General features: G+C 37.5%; 1 protein-coding gene across 1 annotated transcript; it reads left to right on the forward strand.

Moving 5' to 3' along the window:
- The first annotated feature begins 2,569 nt into the window (after positions 1 to 2,569).
- On the forward strand, positions 2,570 to 13,752 carry MMP13 (matrix metallopeptidase 13). The gene is made up of 10 exons (XM_004385855.1): positions 2,570 to 2,711; positions 2,799 to 3,040; positions 4,012 to 4,160; positions 4,316 to 4,441; positions 6,656 to 6,817; positions 8,463 to 8,580; positions 9,206 to 9,339; positions 10,320 to 10,479; positions 12,157 to 12,260; positions 13,156 to 13,752. The coding sequence occupies exons 1-10, from the start codon at positions 2,592 to 2,594 to the stop codon at positions 13,254 to 13,256; spliced, it is 1,416 nt and encodes a 471-aa protein (XP_004385912.1). The 5' UTR covers positions 2,570 to 2,591; the 3' UTR covers positions 13,257 to 13,752.
- Positions 13,753 to 18,420: the final 4,668 nt, after the last annotated feature.

The raw sequence follows: 18,420 nt of genomic DNA on the forward strand, positions 1-18,420 counted from the left end.
CAAAGTGGGATGTAGAACACTTTCTCAATAAACTTTGTTATGCCAATTGACCTAGATGTCCCCCAAAACTATGGTCCTCAGACCCCCGTCCCTGCTACTCTGTCCCTCGAAGTGTTTGGTTATGTTCAGGAAACTTCTTAGCTTTTGGTTTAGTCCAGTTGTGCTGACTTACTCTGTATTGTGTGTTGTCCTTCCCTTCACATAAGATAATTCTTATCTACCATGTAGTTAGTGAATTCCCCTCTTCCTCCTTCCCCACACTTGTAACCATCAAAGAATGTTTTCTTCTGTGTTTAAACCTTTTCTTGAGTTCTTATATTAGTGGTCTCATACAATATTTGTCCTTTTGTGACTGACTAATTTCACCTGTAGATTCATGTGGCATTTATTTATAATTATTTCTCATTAAATTTTTTTTTTGGGGGCAAAGGGGTAGTATTTGTAATTTTCTTAAGGAAAAGGCTCACATCTGATCCTCTGTTCCACCTCCACAGTGACTAGCATGTTGTCCTTCATGGTTGATGCTCAACCAATATTCATTGATTTGGTAATTAAAAAAGGCTTCCTTTCTTCTAAAGTGGTAACATTTCTACAAATATATGAAAAGTCTATAAATAAGTTAGCCTAATTGATTCTTTTTCCCCTACTTTCAAACATTGAATAAAATGTTATTTGTTTCTAAGTTTCTTCAAAGACTTCCTATTTATTACTTAATGAGACTTTGGAGGCCTGGTGGTGCGGTGGTTAAGAGCTTGGTTGCTAACCAAAAGATCAGCAGTGTGACTCCACTAGCTGCTCCTTGGAGACCCCATGGGGCAGTTCTACTCTGATCTGTAGGGTCACTGAGGGTCAGACTAGACTCAATGGCAATGAGTAGGTTTTGTTGAACAAGATTTCAAAGGATTATAAAAATTTATTTAGAACAAATGCTTTTTAAAAAACTAATTTCCTATAAGCTTTTGTCGCCAAATCAAACTTTTGAATAAATTTTCACTCAATCGCAAAGTTAAATGTTGTTGCACCTGGAAGAAGTAAAAATAAATTATTACTTTGTATTGCTGATTGAATCCAAATCTAATCTTGAACTTACAGGAAGCAATCTCTTATAAGTGCATATTTGGCTGTATTTTGGATAAGAGCATAATAAATTCCATCAACTAATTTTTTTTCCTAAAACACTTATAACAATTTACCAACATGTTTAGATTCCCTAGCCTATTCACCCTAAATCTGTATTAATGCTCCCTCCCTTCATTTTAATATATTCCTGACCTGAGCATCACTTTCCTTCTGACTTAATCATTTAACTTCACTTGCATTTTTAGTCGTTTAGTAAAAGAAGTCCAATAATTCTGAAGATCATGACCTATATGGCTTTACCCATTTACCTATGCAGGGAACCAAAATGACACTCTGATTTTATAATATTAAAAGTTTGCAGTTCTGAAAGGAATAGAAACCACTTGGACTATTTTCCTGAATTCTTGGACCAAGAAGACTTCCGTTGTTCAAACTTGAAAGTAAAAGTTGAAAAACTTAAAATTGGCCATGTGTTTACCTAGAGCTGTAGTTTTCCTGGGAGCTCCCAAAGATGTGGGAACCAAGCAGCTCAGTTTTTGAGACAATATCTGAGAATGGCATGGAGATAGATGCCATATTGGATGGTGGTTAAGAATACGGAGTCTTAAGACAACTGGCTTGGGTTCAAATCCTTATTCTACCATTTATTAACTGTGTGGCCTTAAGCAAGCTATTAATTTCTCTGTGCCCCAGATTATTCATCTGTAAAATGGAAATAAGTCTTACAATAGTACCTACTTCATAAGTCTGTTGTAAGAATTAAATAATATTTTTAATCCCAGCATATCATAATCCCTCAATATGTGTTAGCCATTATAGTTGTATTTCTACAGATTTCTTTTACCTTTGCCTGGACTTGTGGGGAATTTGTGTAGGACTTAATATTGGTCGGTAGTTCAAGCTAGTGCTTTTAAATTCCAACCGCAGGACTCAATGCTATGGAAGTGCTACAGCACCACAGAGCAGCCAAGTTTGGTTCTAGTCCAATTCCATGGCCTTCAGGCAGACAACATTTCCCTCTGCGGTTGCGTTAGAGACAGTGCAGTTTAGAACCCACCAGGTTATAAACATCCTGGAAGATTTTAGCAGGATGAGGCTTCTCTTTCTGAGAGCAAGCATACCATATTGATATTCTTATTATCTGAAAAATAAAAATAGCTACTTCCCTATAAGGAAGAAAAACATTTTTGCCAAGTGAAAAACGTACTACTGCCTACTTCTTCCCACACTATCCATAAATATGCTGAGGCTGTTTATTTCGCCAGATGGGTTTTGAGACCCGGATGAAACTAGAGACGCCCTCATTTTATATTTCCTTCAATTCTACCACAAACCACACTTCTTGGGTGAGAGAAAAAAAATAAAAAAAAGTCCCCATGTAAGCATGTTTACCTTCAACCGACTAGGAGGTTGAAATATGTCTGTAAGTGATGACTCAACTGTTGTGGGCCTATAAAAGTAAAGGCACTTGTCCGTGAAAAGGCAGCAGCCTCCAGGCATATCCATTCAAGATGCATCCAGGTGTCCTGGCTGCCTTTCTCTTCTTGAGCTGGACTCATTGTTGGTCCCTGCCCCTTCCTGATGATGAGGACAGTGATGATTTGTCTGAGGAAGACTTCCAGTTTGCAGAGGTAGGGTATCTTGCCAATCCCAATGGTATGGTACATTTTATAAATGCTGTTCTCTTTTAAAACAAGTTATTTGGGTTTCTTTCTTAGCACTACCTGAAATCATACTACCATCCTCTGAATCCTGCTGGAATCCTGAAGAAGAACACAGCAAATTCCATGGGCAATAGGCTCCGAGAAATGCAGTCATTTTTTGGCTTAGAAGTGACTGGCAAACTTGATGATAACACCTTAAATATTATGAAAAAACCAAGATGTGGAGTCCCTGATGTGGGAGAATACAATGTTTTCCCTCGAACTCTCAAATGGTCTAAAATGAATTTAACCTACAGGTAAATCATACACTGTCTTTAAAATTTGTTGTTTTTTTAAAAATAGTATTAAAAGTTAATTTTTATCATAAGCTATTCATGATGGTTAGAGCACTTATAGTCCCATTGGTTAAGGGAAAGTTAAGTCCAGGGATAACTTTAATACTGTTGATGAGGATGTCTTGTAACATCTATTACTGTTAAGTTAGCCCAACATTATTTTTCAGTGGAAATCTCAAAATATTTCTTTTAGAAATAAAATGAAAATAGAAAAGTAGACTCAAGAAAGTTTACAAATGTAATACATTAAGTGTATTTATTACAACAGTGCTAAAGATGAAGAAATTCTTTTCTTTTCTCTCTAGGACTTGTACAGATATGCTTCGTTTATTTGGCTATATCAATGTAATTCCAAAATTTTAGGTTCAAAATAAGTTCTATTAAACATCTGGATATTTAAAATTTAAGATGCCAAATGTTCAGACATATGGTATAATAGGAGCCCTAGGTGGTTCAAACGGTTAGCTCGACTGCTAACCAAAAGATTGAAGGTTTGAATCCACCCAGAGGCTCCTCAGAAGAAAGTCCTGACAATCTACTTCCAAAAAACTATCCATTGAAAACCCTATGGAGTATAGCTCTACTCTGACACTCATGGGGTTGCCATAGGTCAGAATCAGCTCAGTGGCAACTTGGCACAGTTGTTAAGAGCTTGGCTGCTTACCAAAATGTCGGTGGTTCAAACTCACCAGCTATTCCTTGGTAAATCCTATGGAGCAGTTCTGCTCTGTCCTATAGGATCACTATGAATCAGAATCAACGCAGTGGCAATGAGTTTTTTGAGAATTGATATATTCTTTGAAACAATGGACCTCTAGCAGAACTTTTAAGACACTACTGTATTTTGAGTTGAAAAGCAAGGTTCTAAGAAAATATATTCAAAATAGCTTTCACCTTCCAAAAATATAATTGAAACTTTCTCTGTTGAATAGGATTCTGAATTATACCCCTGATCTGACTCATTCTGAAGTTGAAAAGGCTTTCAGAAAGGCCTTCAAAGTTTGGTCTGATGTGACACCTTTGAATTTTACCAGACTTCACAATGGCACTGCTGATATCATGATCTCTTTTGGAACTAAAGGTAATAAAGCAGAATCATTTTTATATTTTCATCTTTCATTAGTTTCATTCTTTTATTCCATTTTTAAGGCATTCGTTACTTTTTACAGTATTCAACAAACCCCACCAAACACTGCTAAGTATAATCAGATTCCTAACTTTTGCTTTCATGTGTAGAGCACGGTGACTTCTATCCATTTGATGGACCCTCTGGTCTGCTGGCTCATGCTTTTCCTCCTGGGCCAAATGTTGGAGGAGATGCCCATTTTGATGATGATGAAACCTGGACAAGTAGTTCCAAAGGTAATACTTCTTATAAAGTTATAATTCATGGGTTATTAGATTATATTGGATAGTGAACCTTCTGGTAAGGAATTAGGAAGGATACAAAAAAATTATATTTGGTACTTGATTACATTTTCTAAAACAATTAAAAAGTTTATATTTAATACTTATGAGTGTAGTGTCTCTACAAGTGACATTTGTATAAAGCAATGTAAAACATGAAAAATGAGCAAAAATCTACATAATTTATCATAGTAGCTTGAGGGATACTAACTAACCTTGAAATAGGGTCAAAATGTCTTGTTGGTCAACCAAAGTATTGTTACTGTGGATTACTTTTTGGCATGTTGAAGAAGTACAGTTTATTACAAATCTATCTAACAACTATTAAGGCTGTGTCTGTAGGTCATAGATGAGTTAGAGGTGGATTGAAATAGTCTTTTCATTGGTAGAAAAATAAATGCCACAACTTCAGTCAAATCTTTGATCCCCAGTATACGAGTTACTTGTTTCAGACTTATCTATATTGTTTATTTCATAAATAACCGTTTGACAAATCAGGGTAGTTTCTTACTCCAAACAACACAAGACACATCAAATGAAGGTTCTATTTACACAAGCAAAATGAAACTGAACATTGAATGAATTCAGCTAGTATTTGAATCTTCAAGGCTCAAAAAAATTGGAAATGTTAATTTAGGAAGCAAAGCCAAATAGATTGTTCCAACTAGAACTTAATTTTGCAGTTATATTGACCCTTTTAACAACTAGAGGTGGTCATCATGGACTGCTAATTTTTATAATTCATTTAAATACAAATAATTATTTTTCCAAACAGTAAAATTGGCCTTGAAGTTTCAATGTCTCAACTCTTGAGCTGACTCTGTCTTTGGAGAGAGAGTTGAGAAGTTTACATGTTTATGTTCTGAATATTTCATGGGTGAGAATAGTTTCAGGAAGAAAGGATAGATAACATCTAGTATTGTTAAGACAGAGTGATGGTAAGCCTCAGTTTTAGATTCCTGCACAAATTCTGTGTTTGAAATATTTATTAAACATACACAAACAAATCTGGATTAATTTTTCAGCTAAAGACCAAGAAAAGTGTCCATTACTAGGCATTTCAGTGAAGAATTATCACTCAAATTATGTGAACTTTGATTGCCCTTACTGTCTGCACAACTCTCTGAGTTGGTTATACAGTGAAAACTGTAAGAGCTGGAACTCAGTGGGATTGCCTTGTTTTTTCGGGTCTCAAACGTTTTCCGCCTTTGACAGGGTGCAGTCTTACCACTTTTCTATTGCTCGTTTTAGTGGAAAATATTTGCGTTTTCCTTCTCTGACAGGTTTCTGCCTTACATAGGTTCCAGCTTTTGCAGATTTTACTGTACATTTTCTTAATGCATAGACTATGATGACAAAGGGTATATGAGGTCAGATTGAAACCACTCTTGGGTGTGTTCTAAGCAGAAGTAATAAAAAACTCTACTGTCTTAGTCATCTTAGTTTTCTTTTAATCTTTTATTATCTTTCTCTCCAGCTTAAATACCAGTATTAGGAGACTCAAAAATTGGCAGAACACATGACTAGAGCGAGCAGTGTAAATACAGTGGCATAGTGGTCTTCCAGAGTAAAGTTGATCAATTATGTCCAGAATTTTGTTTTTTCTAGACTCTAGACTAGAGATAGTCTGGAAAAAATCACCTGAATGGAATGTGTTCCCAAGTGACTGTCTTTAGTATGTCCTCCATACTTGGTCCTCATCCCTTTGGATGCTACCTCCTGTTTGGATGATGTACTAGGCAGCATCCTAGCTATGTACTACCCTATGTGATTTCTCCAATTCTCATTTAAGGTGATCACTGTCAATTTTTCCCACCTGACCGTGAGAAGGCAAACAACAAGTTAGAATTACTAGTGCCTTCACAGTAAAGAGCATATCAGAGTTACTAGTGTTTTCACAGTAAATCCCTAATTATTTGAGAGTTAGCTATTGACATTCAAATTCTGTAGGCAGGTACAATTAAAGAGAACACTAAATTATTTATAAGGATTTAAATCAATACTTTGAATCTTCCTTCAAGCAACTAAATATTAATTTTAAAATATGAGTAAGAGAGCCAAGAAAGAGAAACGGTGACATGCCAAATTGATGAGGAAGATGATATTTCTTTCATTAACTGGTTGTTGGAGTACACCGTTTTCTCACTGTTTCTTTGTTTTTTGTTATAGGTTACAACTTGTTCCTTGTTGCTGCCCATGAGTTTGGCCACTCCTTGGGTCTCGACCACTCCAAGGACCCAGGAGCACTCATGTTTCCCATCTACACCTACACTGGCAAAAGCCACTTTGTACTTCCTGATGATGATGTTCAAGGGATCCAGGCTCTCTATGGTAACTATCTGTTTAAAAGCAGCATAGGCACATATGTTTATTTTCTAAATTACTGGTGAGCTACCATTGTCAATAATGCTATCCTCGTTTTGTTACTAAAACCTAGGTAAACATACTCATTTTTTATTTCCAAGTCAAACTACCTACTCAAGCAGAAAATATTCCATTCTTCAAGGTTTTTGCAGAATACAACTCCTTGTATTTGTATTTTATATATTGCAAGACACATTTGATACCCTCAAACGTACCACGCAATATAAAAGAAAGGAAAATATTTCATTCCCCACTTAACCAATGAGGAAACTAAGCCTCAGAGAGTTTAAATAGTGTTCCTGTAGTCCCACAACAAGAGTTCCTGGGTGGTTCAAACAGTGAAGAGGTGGGCCAGTAACCTAAAAGTTGGTGGTTCAAACCTACCCAGAGGTACCTCAGAAGAAAGGCCTGGTGATCTGTTTCTGAAAGGTCACAGCCATGAAAACCTATGGAGTGCAGTTCTAGTCTGAAGCACATGGACATGGGTGACATGAGTTGGAATTGACTTGATGGCAACTGGTTTATTGGTTAGTCACACAACTGATGGTGAAAGTGAGATCTTAACTAGCTTTTATAAATTCAGAGTATTCTTTCAAGCGCTCCAATTTCCCATCGTAGAAACTGCTCAAGTGGTTTGAGGTGGTTTTTACTCAACCTCTACAGTCACCGTTGTAAAAACGTCTTTCTTTTTTCTTCCGAATTTTCGATAATATTTACAAAATAATTTAACTTCAACCCAAACAAGGAAGAGTGTCTGCCACGAATAGAGTTAAAGCTACAGTGCACAGTTCATTGATGTAAACACTGCTGGAGCACATAGCTCAGAAAATATACTCATGCCATCCCAATAATTGTTACAGCAGCTAGTGTAGATGTTGATATGAACTTGCTGATGACAAAGGGAATTTGCCAATTTATTTTGCAATTCTCATTAATTTCTACAATGTTGTGACCAAAGAACTGATGATAGAGCTAATATGAACTAGACAGAGAAAAAGTAGTGTAGAATTATTATTGTGCACCGTACCCCATCTTCACTCATGTAAGCTGGTAGAAAAGTTACAAATGTGGTAAGTCCTATCACAGTTGCTGAAGACCTGGATTATGACTGAGATGCAGCTGCACTGTGGCAAACTGATGAAATAACGTTAGCCAGAGTTGACAGCTGGTAAAATAGGCAAGAGAAGGGGCAGAGGTGAGGGCTCCCATTGGATGATGAGCCTTCAGAAATGGCTTGAAGGAGAACCTATTTCTCATGAGCAGCCTACCAATAAGTTTTGCAAAGCATGGGGAAACTTTTTCTCAACGACTTTTGCTTTTTTCCTCTGTTTCTATCATCAACCTCCAAAATCCTAAATTTGTAGTAAAAATGAATCTCAAGGAGTCCTGAAGAATGAAAGGATAAAGGACAGCCCCACCTGTAAGACCTTGGTAACCCTTGATGAAGGAAGTAATAGTACAGGGTACCATTATGTAGGAGCCTCAGAGAATACTGTCTCCCTCCAGAGAATCTTCTCCTACTCTCTGTTAGCAGAATCAGCCTGTTGTGCTGAGACCAGCGTCATCGGTAAGGTCATCATCAGTAATTTCTTTTATTCATTCATCACTTCAGGTCCAGGAGATGAAGACCCTAACCCTAAACATCCCAAAACTCCAGACAAATGTGATCCCTCCTTATCCCTTGATGCTATTACCAGTCTCCGAGGAGAAACAATGATCTTTAAAGACAGGTACACTTGGGATTCTTTCATAAAACCTGCATGTGACAAACATTTGTGAAGCCATGTCTACAAATTGCAAGGTGTTCTCTCTGTGTCAGTTTCTCCAAGCCATTAGAAAGGGAAAACATCATTTGTATAACTCATGTTTTATTTCCAGAGCCCAACGTAGTACCTGGCACATTTGCTTGCCATTTGCAAGATATGTAAAAACTGAACAAAGCATAGTGCCAACCCACAAAGGACTTAGAGCCTTCACAAAGACTCTGGAATATTTTAAACTTTAATACCTTAGGCTAGTTAGGGAGCCCTGGCAGTGTAGTGGTTAAGAGCTCAGCCGCTAACCACAAGGTCGGCAGTTCAAATCCACTAGCCTCTCCTTGGAAACCGGGGCAGTTCCACTCTGTCCTATAGGGTTGCCATGAGTTGGAACCTATTCAACGGCACCTAACAACAGAGTTAGGATAGCAACAGCTTAAAAGGGAATGGATTTTCCCCCGCTTCACATGTGATAGGCAATGGTTGTTTTTAACTCTCTGCAGTGATGTGAAGATAGATTGCTAGAGAGATAGAAATATCCTACTTAACAATATGTATTTTTACTCTCTATAAACTTTGTATTCTACTTTTGTGTTAGATTCTTCTGGCGCCTGCATCCTCAGCAGGTTGAGGCGGAGCTGTTTTTAACTAAATCATTTTGGCCAGATCTTCCCAACCGTATTGATGCTGCATATGAGCACCCTTCTCATGACCTTATCTTCATCTTTAGAGGTAAGCCTTCCACGGGTGAGGCTTCCCACATCTCCAGGTTGGCAGTGGAGAACTTGATGCTACCAGAAACTTAGTAAATGATCATTACTGAGAATATACCAAAATTAGAGATCAAGAATAACAAAGAGAAACCAGAAAGCCCCTGAAACCGTTCCACCAAATGTCTCCAAATCTGACATGTAAAAGTTCTACATTATTACTTGTCATATTGGTCCCTTGTTTCGTGTCAGTTTTGTCAGTTTTTCTTCTCTTAAAAATTATTTCTTGTACAAACATTATAACAATGCACATCTTGAAAAACTGAAAAAACTATTGCCTGTAATTCTACCCTTCTAAAAAATCAGTTTTATTAATTTTCTCACTCTCTTTTCTAGTCAGTCCTTCGCTATATGTAAAACATAATTTTTTTTACATACTTATATTTATGGTGCAGATACATTTTTATATTCTACTTGTTTCCTTGACACAAAGTCATGGAAACTTTTTCAAATTGTTACTCCATCTTCATGATTATAATTTATCATTATATAACATTCTACTGATGTTAACTTGTTTCTATTGTTTGACTATGGTTAATGAATGCTATAATGTAGTTACTTTTAGAGAAAGAAATAATAAATTTCTGGCTGGTATAAAATTTTAGTTTTCATTCTAATTTATTGTTCCTACCATGCTATTTATCCATGCAGAAATTTTAATATATTTTTTCACCCAGCTCCAAACTGAATACTCAGAGATAATAAATTGCCAAACTCATTATGATATTTGGATGGCTATACTCATGGTTAAAAAATAAGATTTTAAAGGGATTTAAACTCTGAAGAATGCTCATATTTTTATGTTTCATAAACATGGTGATCACAAACGCTGAATATTTTATTTCTAAATATATGAGTCTTTCTTTGTTGAAGTAAATGCCTACATATGTGAATTCTGATAGAATCCCTTGGAAAATAAAATTGTTCTCCCACTTATTTCAGGAAGAAAATTTTGGGCTCTTAATGGTTATGATATTCTGGAAGGTTATCCCAAAAAAATATCTGAACTAGGATTTCCAAAAGAGGTTAAAATGATAAGTGCAGCTGTTCACTTTGAGAACACAGGCAAGACTCTCTTCTTCTCAGGAAACCAAGTCTGGAGGTATGGCAGTCATATTTACTGACTCACATTGTGTCATAGAGGCAAAGTTAGTCTTTAACAACTCTCGTTATTATAAATTATCTTATGCATTATTTACAATGTCAAATTAGTCATTCGTTTCTGTTCCATGTCAGCTACGTCAGACAGCCCTGTAGACAGGTATTTAAAAGTCTTAATCCTCATAAAACATACACATACATATAATACTCACCTCTTCTGAGCTACTCTTTTCTTCCTTAGTCATTAATTGTGGCTCAACCATGACAAAACCATCTCTTTTACTTTGACACTTTTATTCCTTCTAATCTTTCTCCTGGATTCTCTTTCTTGTCATCATCTCCTAATTCACATGTGGCTCCATCTTCTCTGGCCAGAGAGAATTCCAATATAACTACAGGAGATGACTGATTGACAGGAGACCTCCATTTCTACAGAGTTGAGTGAGCCATTGGGGGAGGTTGGCCAGGAAGCTGCTAGGCCAGTAGTTTGTGAAGTCAGTTTCATTCTGAAGGGCAAGTGAGGCTGTAATATCCAAAACAAATGTAAAGACTAAGGCAACATTGCCATTAGTAACATTTAGGAGCCTAGGTGCATGTCTATATTTGGATATGGGAATATCCCAAAGGTACCCGACACTTGAAATATCTAAAATGAAAGCTTTACCCCATCTCTGTACCCACACACACACATATACACAGGCTCATCTTTGCCTTTTGACTTCTTTATTTCTGATAAGGACATTCACAACAGCAAACATTACTGCCAGGCTACACTTCCAGTCCTACACCTCTCGTAAAATCTATGGTCCAGTCAAGGAGGATTGTTTACCATATCTCAAATACTTCGTGCTTTTACTCCCCTAAACCTCGTCTATGCGATTTTCCTTACTTGGAAAGTCTTTCCCTCATGAAATTCTACCCGTTGCTTAAACTCCATTTGACATACTATTTCATCTGCAGAACCTTTTCTGATCACCTCATCCAGAGGTTACCTCCTAGTCCTCTGTACTCGGATGACTTTTCGTGTTTACTCTTTCATGATGCTTAACTTCTATTGCTTAGTGTTGCAGTTATGTGTGTGCATGAACATACATCAAGAATATAAAATACTTTCATCAGTAACAGTAGTACATTACGTGAGCCTGTTCTTTACGTTATTTCAGAATGTCTGGTTGGCCAGTGTGTGGGAGCAGTTAGGGGAGGAGGAGTATAGAATATGAAACTTTACCTCCATCATATCCCCCATAATGTTTAAGTACAGAAATTAAACCTTGTATACTTTTGTATCTGTTACTGAACTTAGCAAGTTGCCTTGCACGTAGTAGGTGAGCAATAGATAATTGTTCAATGAATAAAAATATATTTATTTCACTCTAAAAACTCTTTTGCAACGATGTTATTTCTAATAGATACCTAATTTTGGAAATGGGAAATGAGCTTGTAACTAACTTTGCAAAGATGGCCTTTGGGCAAGTCAATAAATACTCACCCAGGGTCCACTATACACTCAGTATTATAATTCATAATTTTAAAAAGCTATCTTTTTCTTTTTTTTAAAGGACTTAGATTCTTAAATCCTAGTCAATTTTGAAAGGTGCCATTATATTCACTCTATCATTTCTAAGGAAATTTGTAAGTAATCTAACATACTTAAGAATTTATCTTTCTTATTAAATAGATATGATGATACTAACCATATTATGGATAAAGACTATCCAAGACTAATAGAAGAGGACTTCCCAGGAATTGGTGATAAAGTAGATGCTGTCTACGAGAAAAATGGTAACCAGTTTCATTGCATTGACCTTAATGGAGGGCTTCTGTAGCCCCTCAAAACACTCTTCTAAAAGATTTCTACACAAGGCTTCCAAAAACCAAAGCAAACTCATTTCAGTCAAGTAGATTCTGACTCATAGCGACCTATAGGACAGAGTAGAACTTCCCCATAGGGTTTCCAAGAAGCAGTTAGTGGATTCGAACTGCTGACCTTTTGGTTAGCAGAACTCTTAACCACTATGTCACCAGGGCTCCGTATAGAGCTTAGATGTGCTAATAACTATATGCCAGTTAAAGAATGAATAATTCTTGCATGAGTACTTACTCAAAGAGCAAACAAAAAAGTATGTTTAGAATAAATGAGAATTTGAATTAATGATTGCTAATCGTATCAACGAAAGAATGCTGAAATTTAAGCACTACCTTAAATTATAGTTAAAGATAACTAAGATGCAAACAGTATTGACAGAATTCAAATTGGGGATGGAGTGAAGATTGATTTACATATAAAGACGTACAGCTACTGTAATTATATAATGATTTTCTGCTTTAATTATGATAAGAGAAATTGTCCCTAACCTACAACAAAATACACTGACATTAGTAATTCAAGCTTCAAAACTGGAACTCATGGCAAAACAACAATTAGTTCTAGGTGAAAATTTAAGAGACCTGGGAACTTTTTTGTTTGTTTTTTTTTTGGGGGGGGAGAGAAATTTTATATCCTTTTTTTTTTTTTAAACTATGTATATGTTGAAGCATCAGGAAGGCTTAAAAAGACAAAGATTAGAATGTTAAAAAAAAAAAAGTGGGATCTAACAGATTGGACCTTTAATGTTAGCTGGAGTAAACCTTATTAATTTCAAACTCTAAAATTTTCTTTACGGCCTTTTTCTCCTAGGTTACATCTATTTTTTCAATGGACACATACAGTTTGAATACAGCATCTGGAGTAACCGCATTGTTCGTGTCATGCTAACAAATTCTGTATTGTGGTGTTAAATGTATTTTAAAAATTGTTATTTAAATCCTAAAGAACATTTGGAAAAATACTTCCAAAGGTATTGGGGGTGGGGGACACAGGCAGATATCAGGGGAAAGCTTAGTTCTGTGAACAAGCTTCAGTAAGTTATCTTTGAATATGTAGTATCTATATGGCTATGTGTGGCTGGAACTACACTGAGGAATTTTAAACTAATGGTATTTAGTATCTCTAAGGATCACCTGACTCTTGCGTTGTAACAGTTGACAATACTTCACACCCCAAAAATGAGATGCATGGTCTAGCAAAAAAGAGTTAGGATACTTACAAATATATTTATATAGAAACTTTGCAAAGGCATAAAAGTAAATCAAATTTATGTAAGTAACAAATTATCTTTACTAAAAACTATAAAATAGCATAAAAATGGATTTTTAAGAACATGGTAACCATACAGGAGAAAAAGAGGAAATACAAGGGGAAACGTCTGCAGTAAATATAAGGTAGACAACTTCCCTGGTGGTGAAGGAGTCCTGGTGGCGCAGTGTTTAAAGAGCCCGGCTGCTAACTGAAAGGTCGGCAGTTCGAACCCACCAGCCACTCCGCGGAAGAAAGATGTGGCAGTCTGCTTCCATAAAGATTTACAGTCTTGGAAACCCTATGGGGCAGCTCTACTCTGTCCTATAGGGTCACTATGGTTGGAATTAACTCAAAGGCAGTGGATAGCAGTGGTGGTAGACAACTTTCCAGAGAAATAAATAATTTGGTTTTCATAGCAAGAAGATTTGGGTGTTCATGCCCTTCTCCACACAGACAATAAAAGAAATATCGAAGTCACTAAGGATAGGAGGCCATGACAATGGTGAGGAGGGTAGACTTGGCCTTTGGATTCTGTTTAACACTCACTTTTGACAGTGACTCAGGGCTGCACTCAAATAAGACAAATAGCTCTTTGCATATTTATAGAAAAAAAAGAAGGATGATTTTTATTTTTATTAAAATATTTCTGTTCTTTCAACTGTCAGAAAGTAAAGAATTAAAATTGTTATCAAAATAATCTAAGGTCACATACTACTTTTTTGCAAATCATTTGGTTATTTAAGGCTAAAAGAATTATTTTAACCCAATTTTATCTAGATAATTCTTTTAATTGTTCAGCGTGTCTTGGATATATAGGTTATTTTTGGAAGACTTGTATACCAGAGAATAAAATATATCTCATAAATTGGAAGTACATATGTTAAAACAGGGACCTTCAAAATAAAAGAGAATGGTCTACTAGATTGTGATTCCCTTGAGGATTTTGCCAACACGGTCCACCGTGCCTAGCACTTGGTAGGGAGATTAGTAAACACTTATTGAATAATCAGTAAATACTTATTGAGTATATGAATGGCCATCAAGAGAAGGACAATTGAGCTGAGAGATCTTGTTTATAAAACTCATGCAAAGAAAAAGAAAGTTTATCATTCTGCAAAATGTATTAAGAAGTGTTTATACTGTTCATAATAAAATAATATTTTCAACAGACATTGTTATAAGGTATATTTTGTCTTGGAGGCAGTGGTGGTTCAAGGGTAGAATTCTCATCTTTCTTGTGGGAGACCTGGGCTTAAGTCCCAGCCAAAGCACCTCAAGCACAGCCACCACCCATCTGTCAGTGGAGGCTGGGGTGTTGCTAGGATGTGGAAGAGGATTCAGCAGAGCTTCCAGACTAACACAAACTAGAAAGAAAGGCCTGGAGATCTGTTTCCAAAAATCAGCCAGTGAAAACCTTATGGATCATAACAGTCCAATCCCGTTTCGCATGGGGTCCCCGTGAGTCTCAGGCCAACTTGATGGTAACTAACAACAACAGATTTTGTCTTTAGGTGTCATTTTAAGCTTCCCTTACATAAAGAGGGTCCATTTAAATTATTTCTTTTTCTTGCCAGTATTTCTCAGAGAATGTAGCTCACTCACTGTTTTTATTTTTTAAGAAGACTAAATAAAAAAGTTAGATTTCATTGTTGTTGTTAGGTGCCATGGAGTCGATTCTGACTCATCGTGACACTACGTACAAAAGAACAAAATGCGGCCTGGTCTGGCACAAGTCTCACTATCGTTGTTATGTGTAAGCCCATTGTTGCACCCACCATGTCAATCCATCTCTTTGAGGGTCTTCCTGTTTTTCGTTGACCCTCTACTATACTGAGCATGATATCCTTCTTTAGGGACTCGTCCCTTCTGATAACATGTCCAAAGTAAGTGAGACTAAGTCTCACCATCCTTGCTTCTAAGGAGCATTCTAGCTGTATTTCTTCCGAGACAGATTTATTTGTTCTTCTGGCAGTCCGTGGTATATTCAAAATTCTTTGCCAATACCATAATTCAAATGTATCAATTCTTCAGTCTTCCTTATTCATTGCACCAGGTTATGGTAACAAAAGTTCTGGCAGAGTTTGACCAGCCTCATGCTAATGAACCCCTTCTTCCATGGTCCATCTCTCTAGATTGAGCCCAAACATTCCTCAGAATCTTCCCTGCTGAGAGTATTATTTGGTAATGAAGAGGAAAGAGTAATAGCTCTGAAGTCAGGAAGCTTGAGTTCTAATCCTTGCTCTGACATTAACTCTGCCATGTAACCTTGGGCAGGTCATTTAATCTCTTTGAGCGTTAGTTTCCTGATATGTAAAATGAGAGGACTGGCAGCTTTGGTGAAGCTGGGGAAATATGGAGGCAGCAAGAAATCCTAATGAAGAAGGCAAACATCATCTATCTCGGAGCCTCAGGGTTCCTTAAGCGCAAGATGTCGTCTCCCTTCTGTTTTCTTAGGTACTGATCATTCCTAAACATTTACTAAGCGCCTGTTAAATGTTAAATGCACTAAAATGAAGAGATGAACTAGAAAAACTTGACCCTGTCCCCAAAGAGCTTATATCCTACCGTGGAGACAAAACTGTAGGACAATTAAAATTCAGTGAGTTAACTGCTTTGTTAAAGAAGTAGTGAACACTTGCTCAATAGCACTGGAGCACAGCTCTCCTCTGACACACACGGGATCTCCATGAGTCGCAATCGACTCAAAGGCAACTAAACCCAAAACCAAACCCATTGCCGTCGAGTCGATTCCGACTCATAGCGACCCAATAGGACAGAGCAAACTGTCCCCATAGGGTTTCCAAGGAGCATCTAGTGGATTCGAACTGCCGACCTTTTGGTTAGCAGCCTAGCTCTTAACCACTGAGCCACCAGGGCTTCCAAAGGCAGCTGTTAATACCATATCCAGTCAATGTACCGAGCAAACGCATTGCACTCAGATTGCACTGGAGCTTGTAATGGCCCCTTCATCAGCTAATGAGGGTGAAAAGTGAACCAATAGTTTAAACGTATTTGAAATAAGAGAAATTGACAAGATACTATACTGGTATAACAAATTACGCCCTGAAATTATCCTGGGAGAGCTTTCGTGTTACATTAAAACTAGTATCCTGGATCTCCACATCCTCATGTCAAAATAAAAACACCAAAACGTACACAACAGACCTCGCAGAAGGATAGCTGCCACGCCTAGCTACCACATTTAGGTCCAGGTTACAGAAAATACCGTGATTTTAAAGACTCAACAAGAGGTTGTGAGATTTATAATGATCCCTCTAGGTGGCGCCAGCAATACCCTTTTGGAAATGTCGAAATGTTCAGATAATTTTAATACATCACAAAGTTAGGGCTTTGTTCTTTAATGTAGGGATGAGGAACTTGGCCAAATCACTGTTTAATTCCTGACTTTACGACATTTACTTCCTTTTTTTTAATTGTTGTAATTAAAGGAAGTTTACATTTCAAGTTAGTCTCCCATACAAAATTTTTTTTACATACGTTGTCATGAAACCCTAATTGCTCACCCCATTCTGCGACAGCACACTCCTTCTTTCCGCCCCTGATCCCCATGACCATTCAACCAGCTCGTAACCCTCTCTGCCTTCCCATCTCACCTCTGGACAGAAGCTGCTCCCTTGGTCTCCTGTATCTACTTGACTAAGAGGCACACTCTTCACGAGTATCACTTTATGTCCCACAGTCCAGTCCAATCACTGTCTGAAGAGTTGGCCTCAGAAATTGTTTTAGTTCTGGGTGATAGAAAGTCCAGGGGCCATGCTTTCCCGGGCACCTCCAGTCTCAGTCAGACCATTAAGTCTGGTCTTCTTACTGGAATTTGAGTTCTGCACCCCGTCCTTCTACTGCTCCATCAGGGACCCTCTGTTGTTATGACATTGACTTTCAGTCGAGGTTTATCAAGCAAGGAATTCAAGAACATCTTGCTCTGGGCCACTTCCTCATGTATGTGTCCCTGTCACCTCCTCAACAATAAAGCTTCCTTTATGGAGATGAAAAAAACCAAACACATTGTCCTGGAGTCGATTCCGACTTCTATCGACCCTATAGGACAGAGAAGAACTGCCCCGTAGGGTTTCCAAGGAGTGGCTGGTGGATTCCAACTGCCGACCTTTTGGTTAGCAGCCAAGGTCGCTATGAGTCGGAATCCACAAGACAGCAACGGGTTTGGTTTTTGCGTTTTTTTTTTTTGTTTGTTTGTTTTTGTTTTATGGAGATGAGAATCAGGAAGGCGTGTCAGACCAAGCTACCAAGACCTGCGGCATATTCCTTGAATCTGAGACTTGTGAGTCATCACCAGCCTCTGGGTGACAAACTCCAAGAACCACAAAACGCTCACGTAATACAGAGAATGGAATCAGGGCTCCAAAGTGAAACCAAACTAGCAGTTACCGCAGCAAAGAGAGAAGAAAACCCTGAGTTACTGGCTATGATAAATGTTTCCCAAATAAAAAAAAAGTAACTGGCTATTACTTGGGGACAATGTCAAGTTTAGAGGAAGAGGATGCTTAAGATTTTCAAAGTTTCTTAGTCATATGGCTTAGTTTGATTCCGAACTGCCCCATAGGGTTTCCAAAGCTGTAATCTTTCCTGGAGTACTGCCTCGTCTTTCTCCTGTGGAGCGGCCGGTGGGTTGAAAACGCCAAGCTTTCAGTTGGCAGCCAAGCATTTAACCACTGCGCCACCAGGACTCCTTGTTCACAGGCACTCATATTGAACTGCAGCTAGTAATGACCTCTGGAAAATTGAAGATGTGCCACGTTTACATCAACAAAGTGGCCAGTTTTTAAAGAGTTTATTGTGATTTCT

This window comes from Trichechus manatus, unplaced genomic scaffold, assembly GCF_000243295.1.
Source record: "Trichechus manatus latirostris isolate Lorelei unplaced genomic scaffold, TriManLat1.0 scaffold00148, whole genome shotgun sequence".
Taxonomy (NCBI): domain Eukaryota; kingdom Metazoa; phylum Chordata; class Mammalia; order Sirenia; family Trichechidae; genus Trichechus; species Trichechus manatus.

Bases quoted from the DNA above. Each gene is read 5' to 3' on its own strand.
- MMP13 (XM_004385855.1), top strand. From the start codon at position 2,592: ATGCATCCAGGTGTCCTGGCTGCCTTTCTCTTCTTGAGCTGGACTCAT. The intron at 6,818-8,462 runs GTAACTATCTGT...TCATCACTTCAG, and splicing joins AGGGATCCAGGCTCTCTATG to GTCCAGGAGATGAAGACCCT. The intron at 9,340-10,319 runs GTAAGCCTTCCA...CACTTATTTCAG, and splicing joins CCTTATCTTCATCTTTAGAG to GAAGAAAATTTTGGGCTCTT.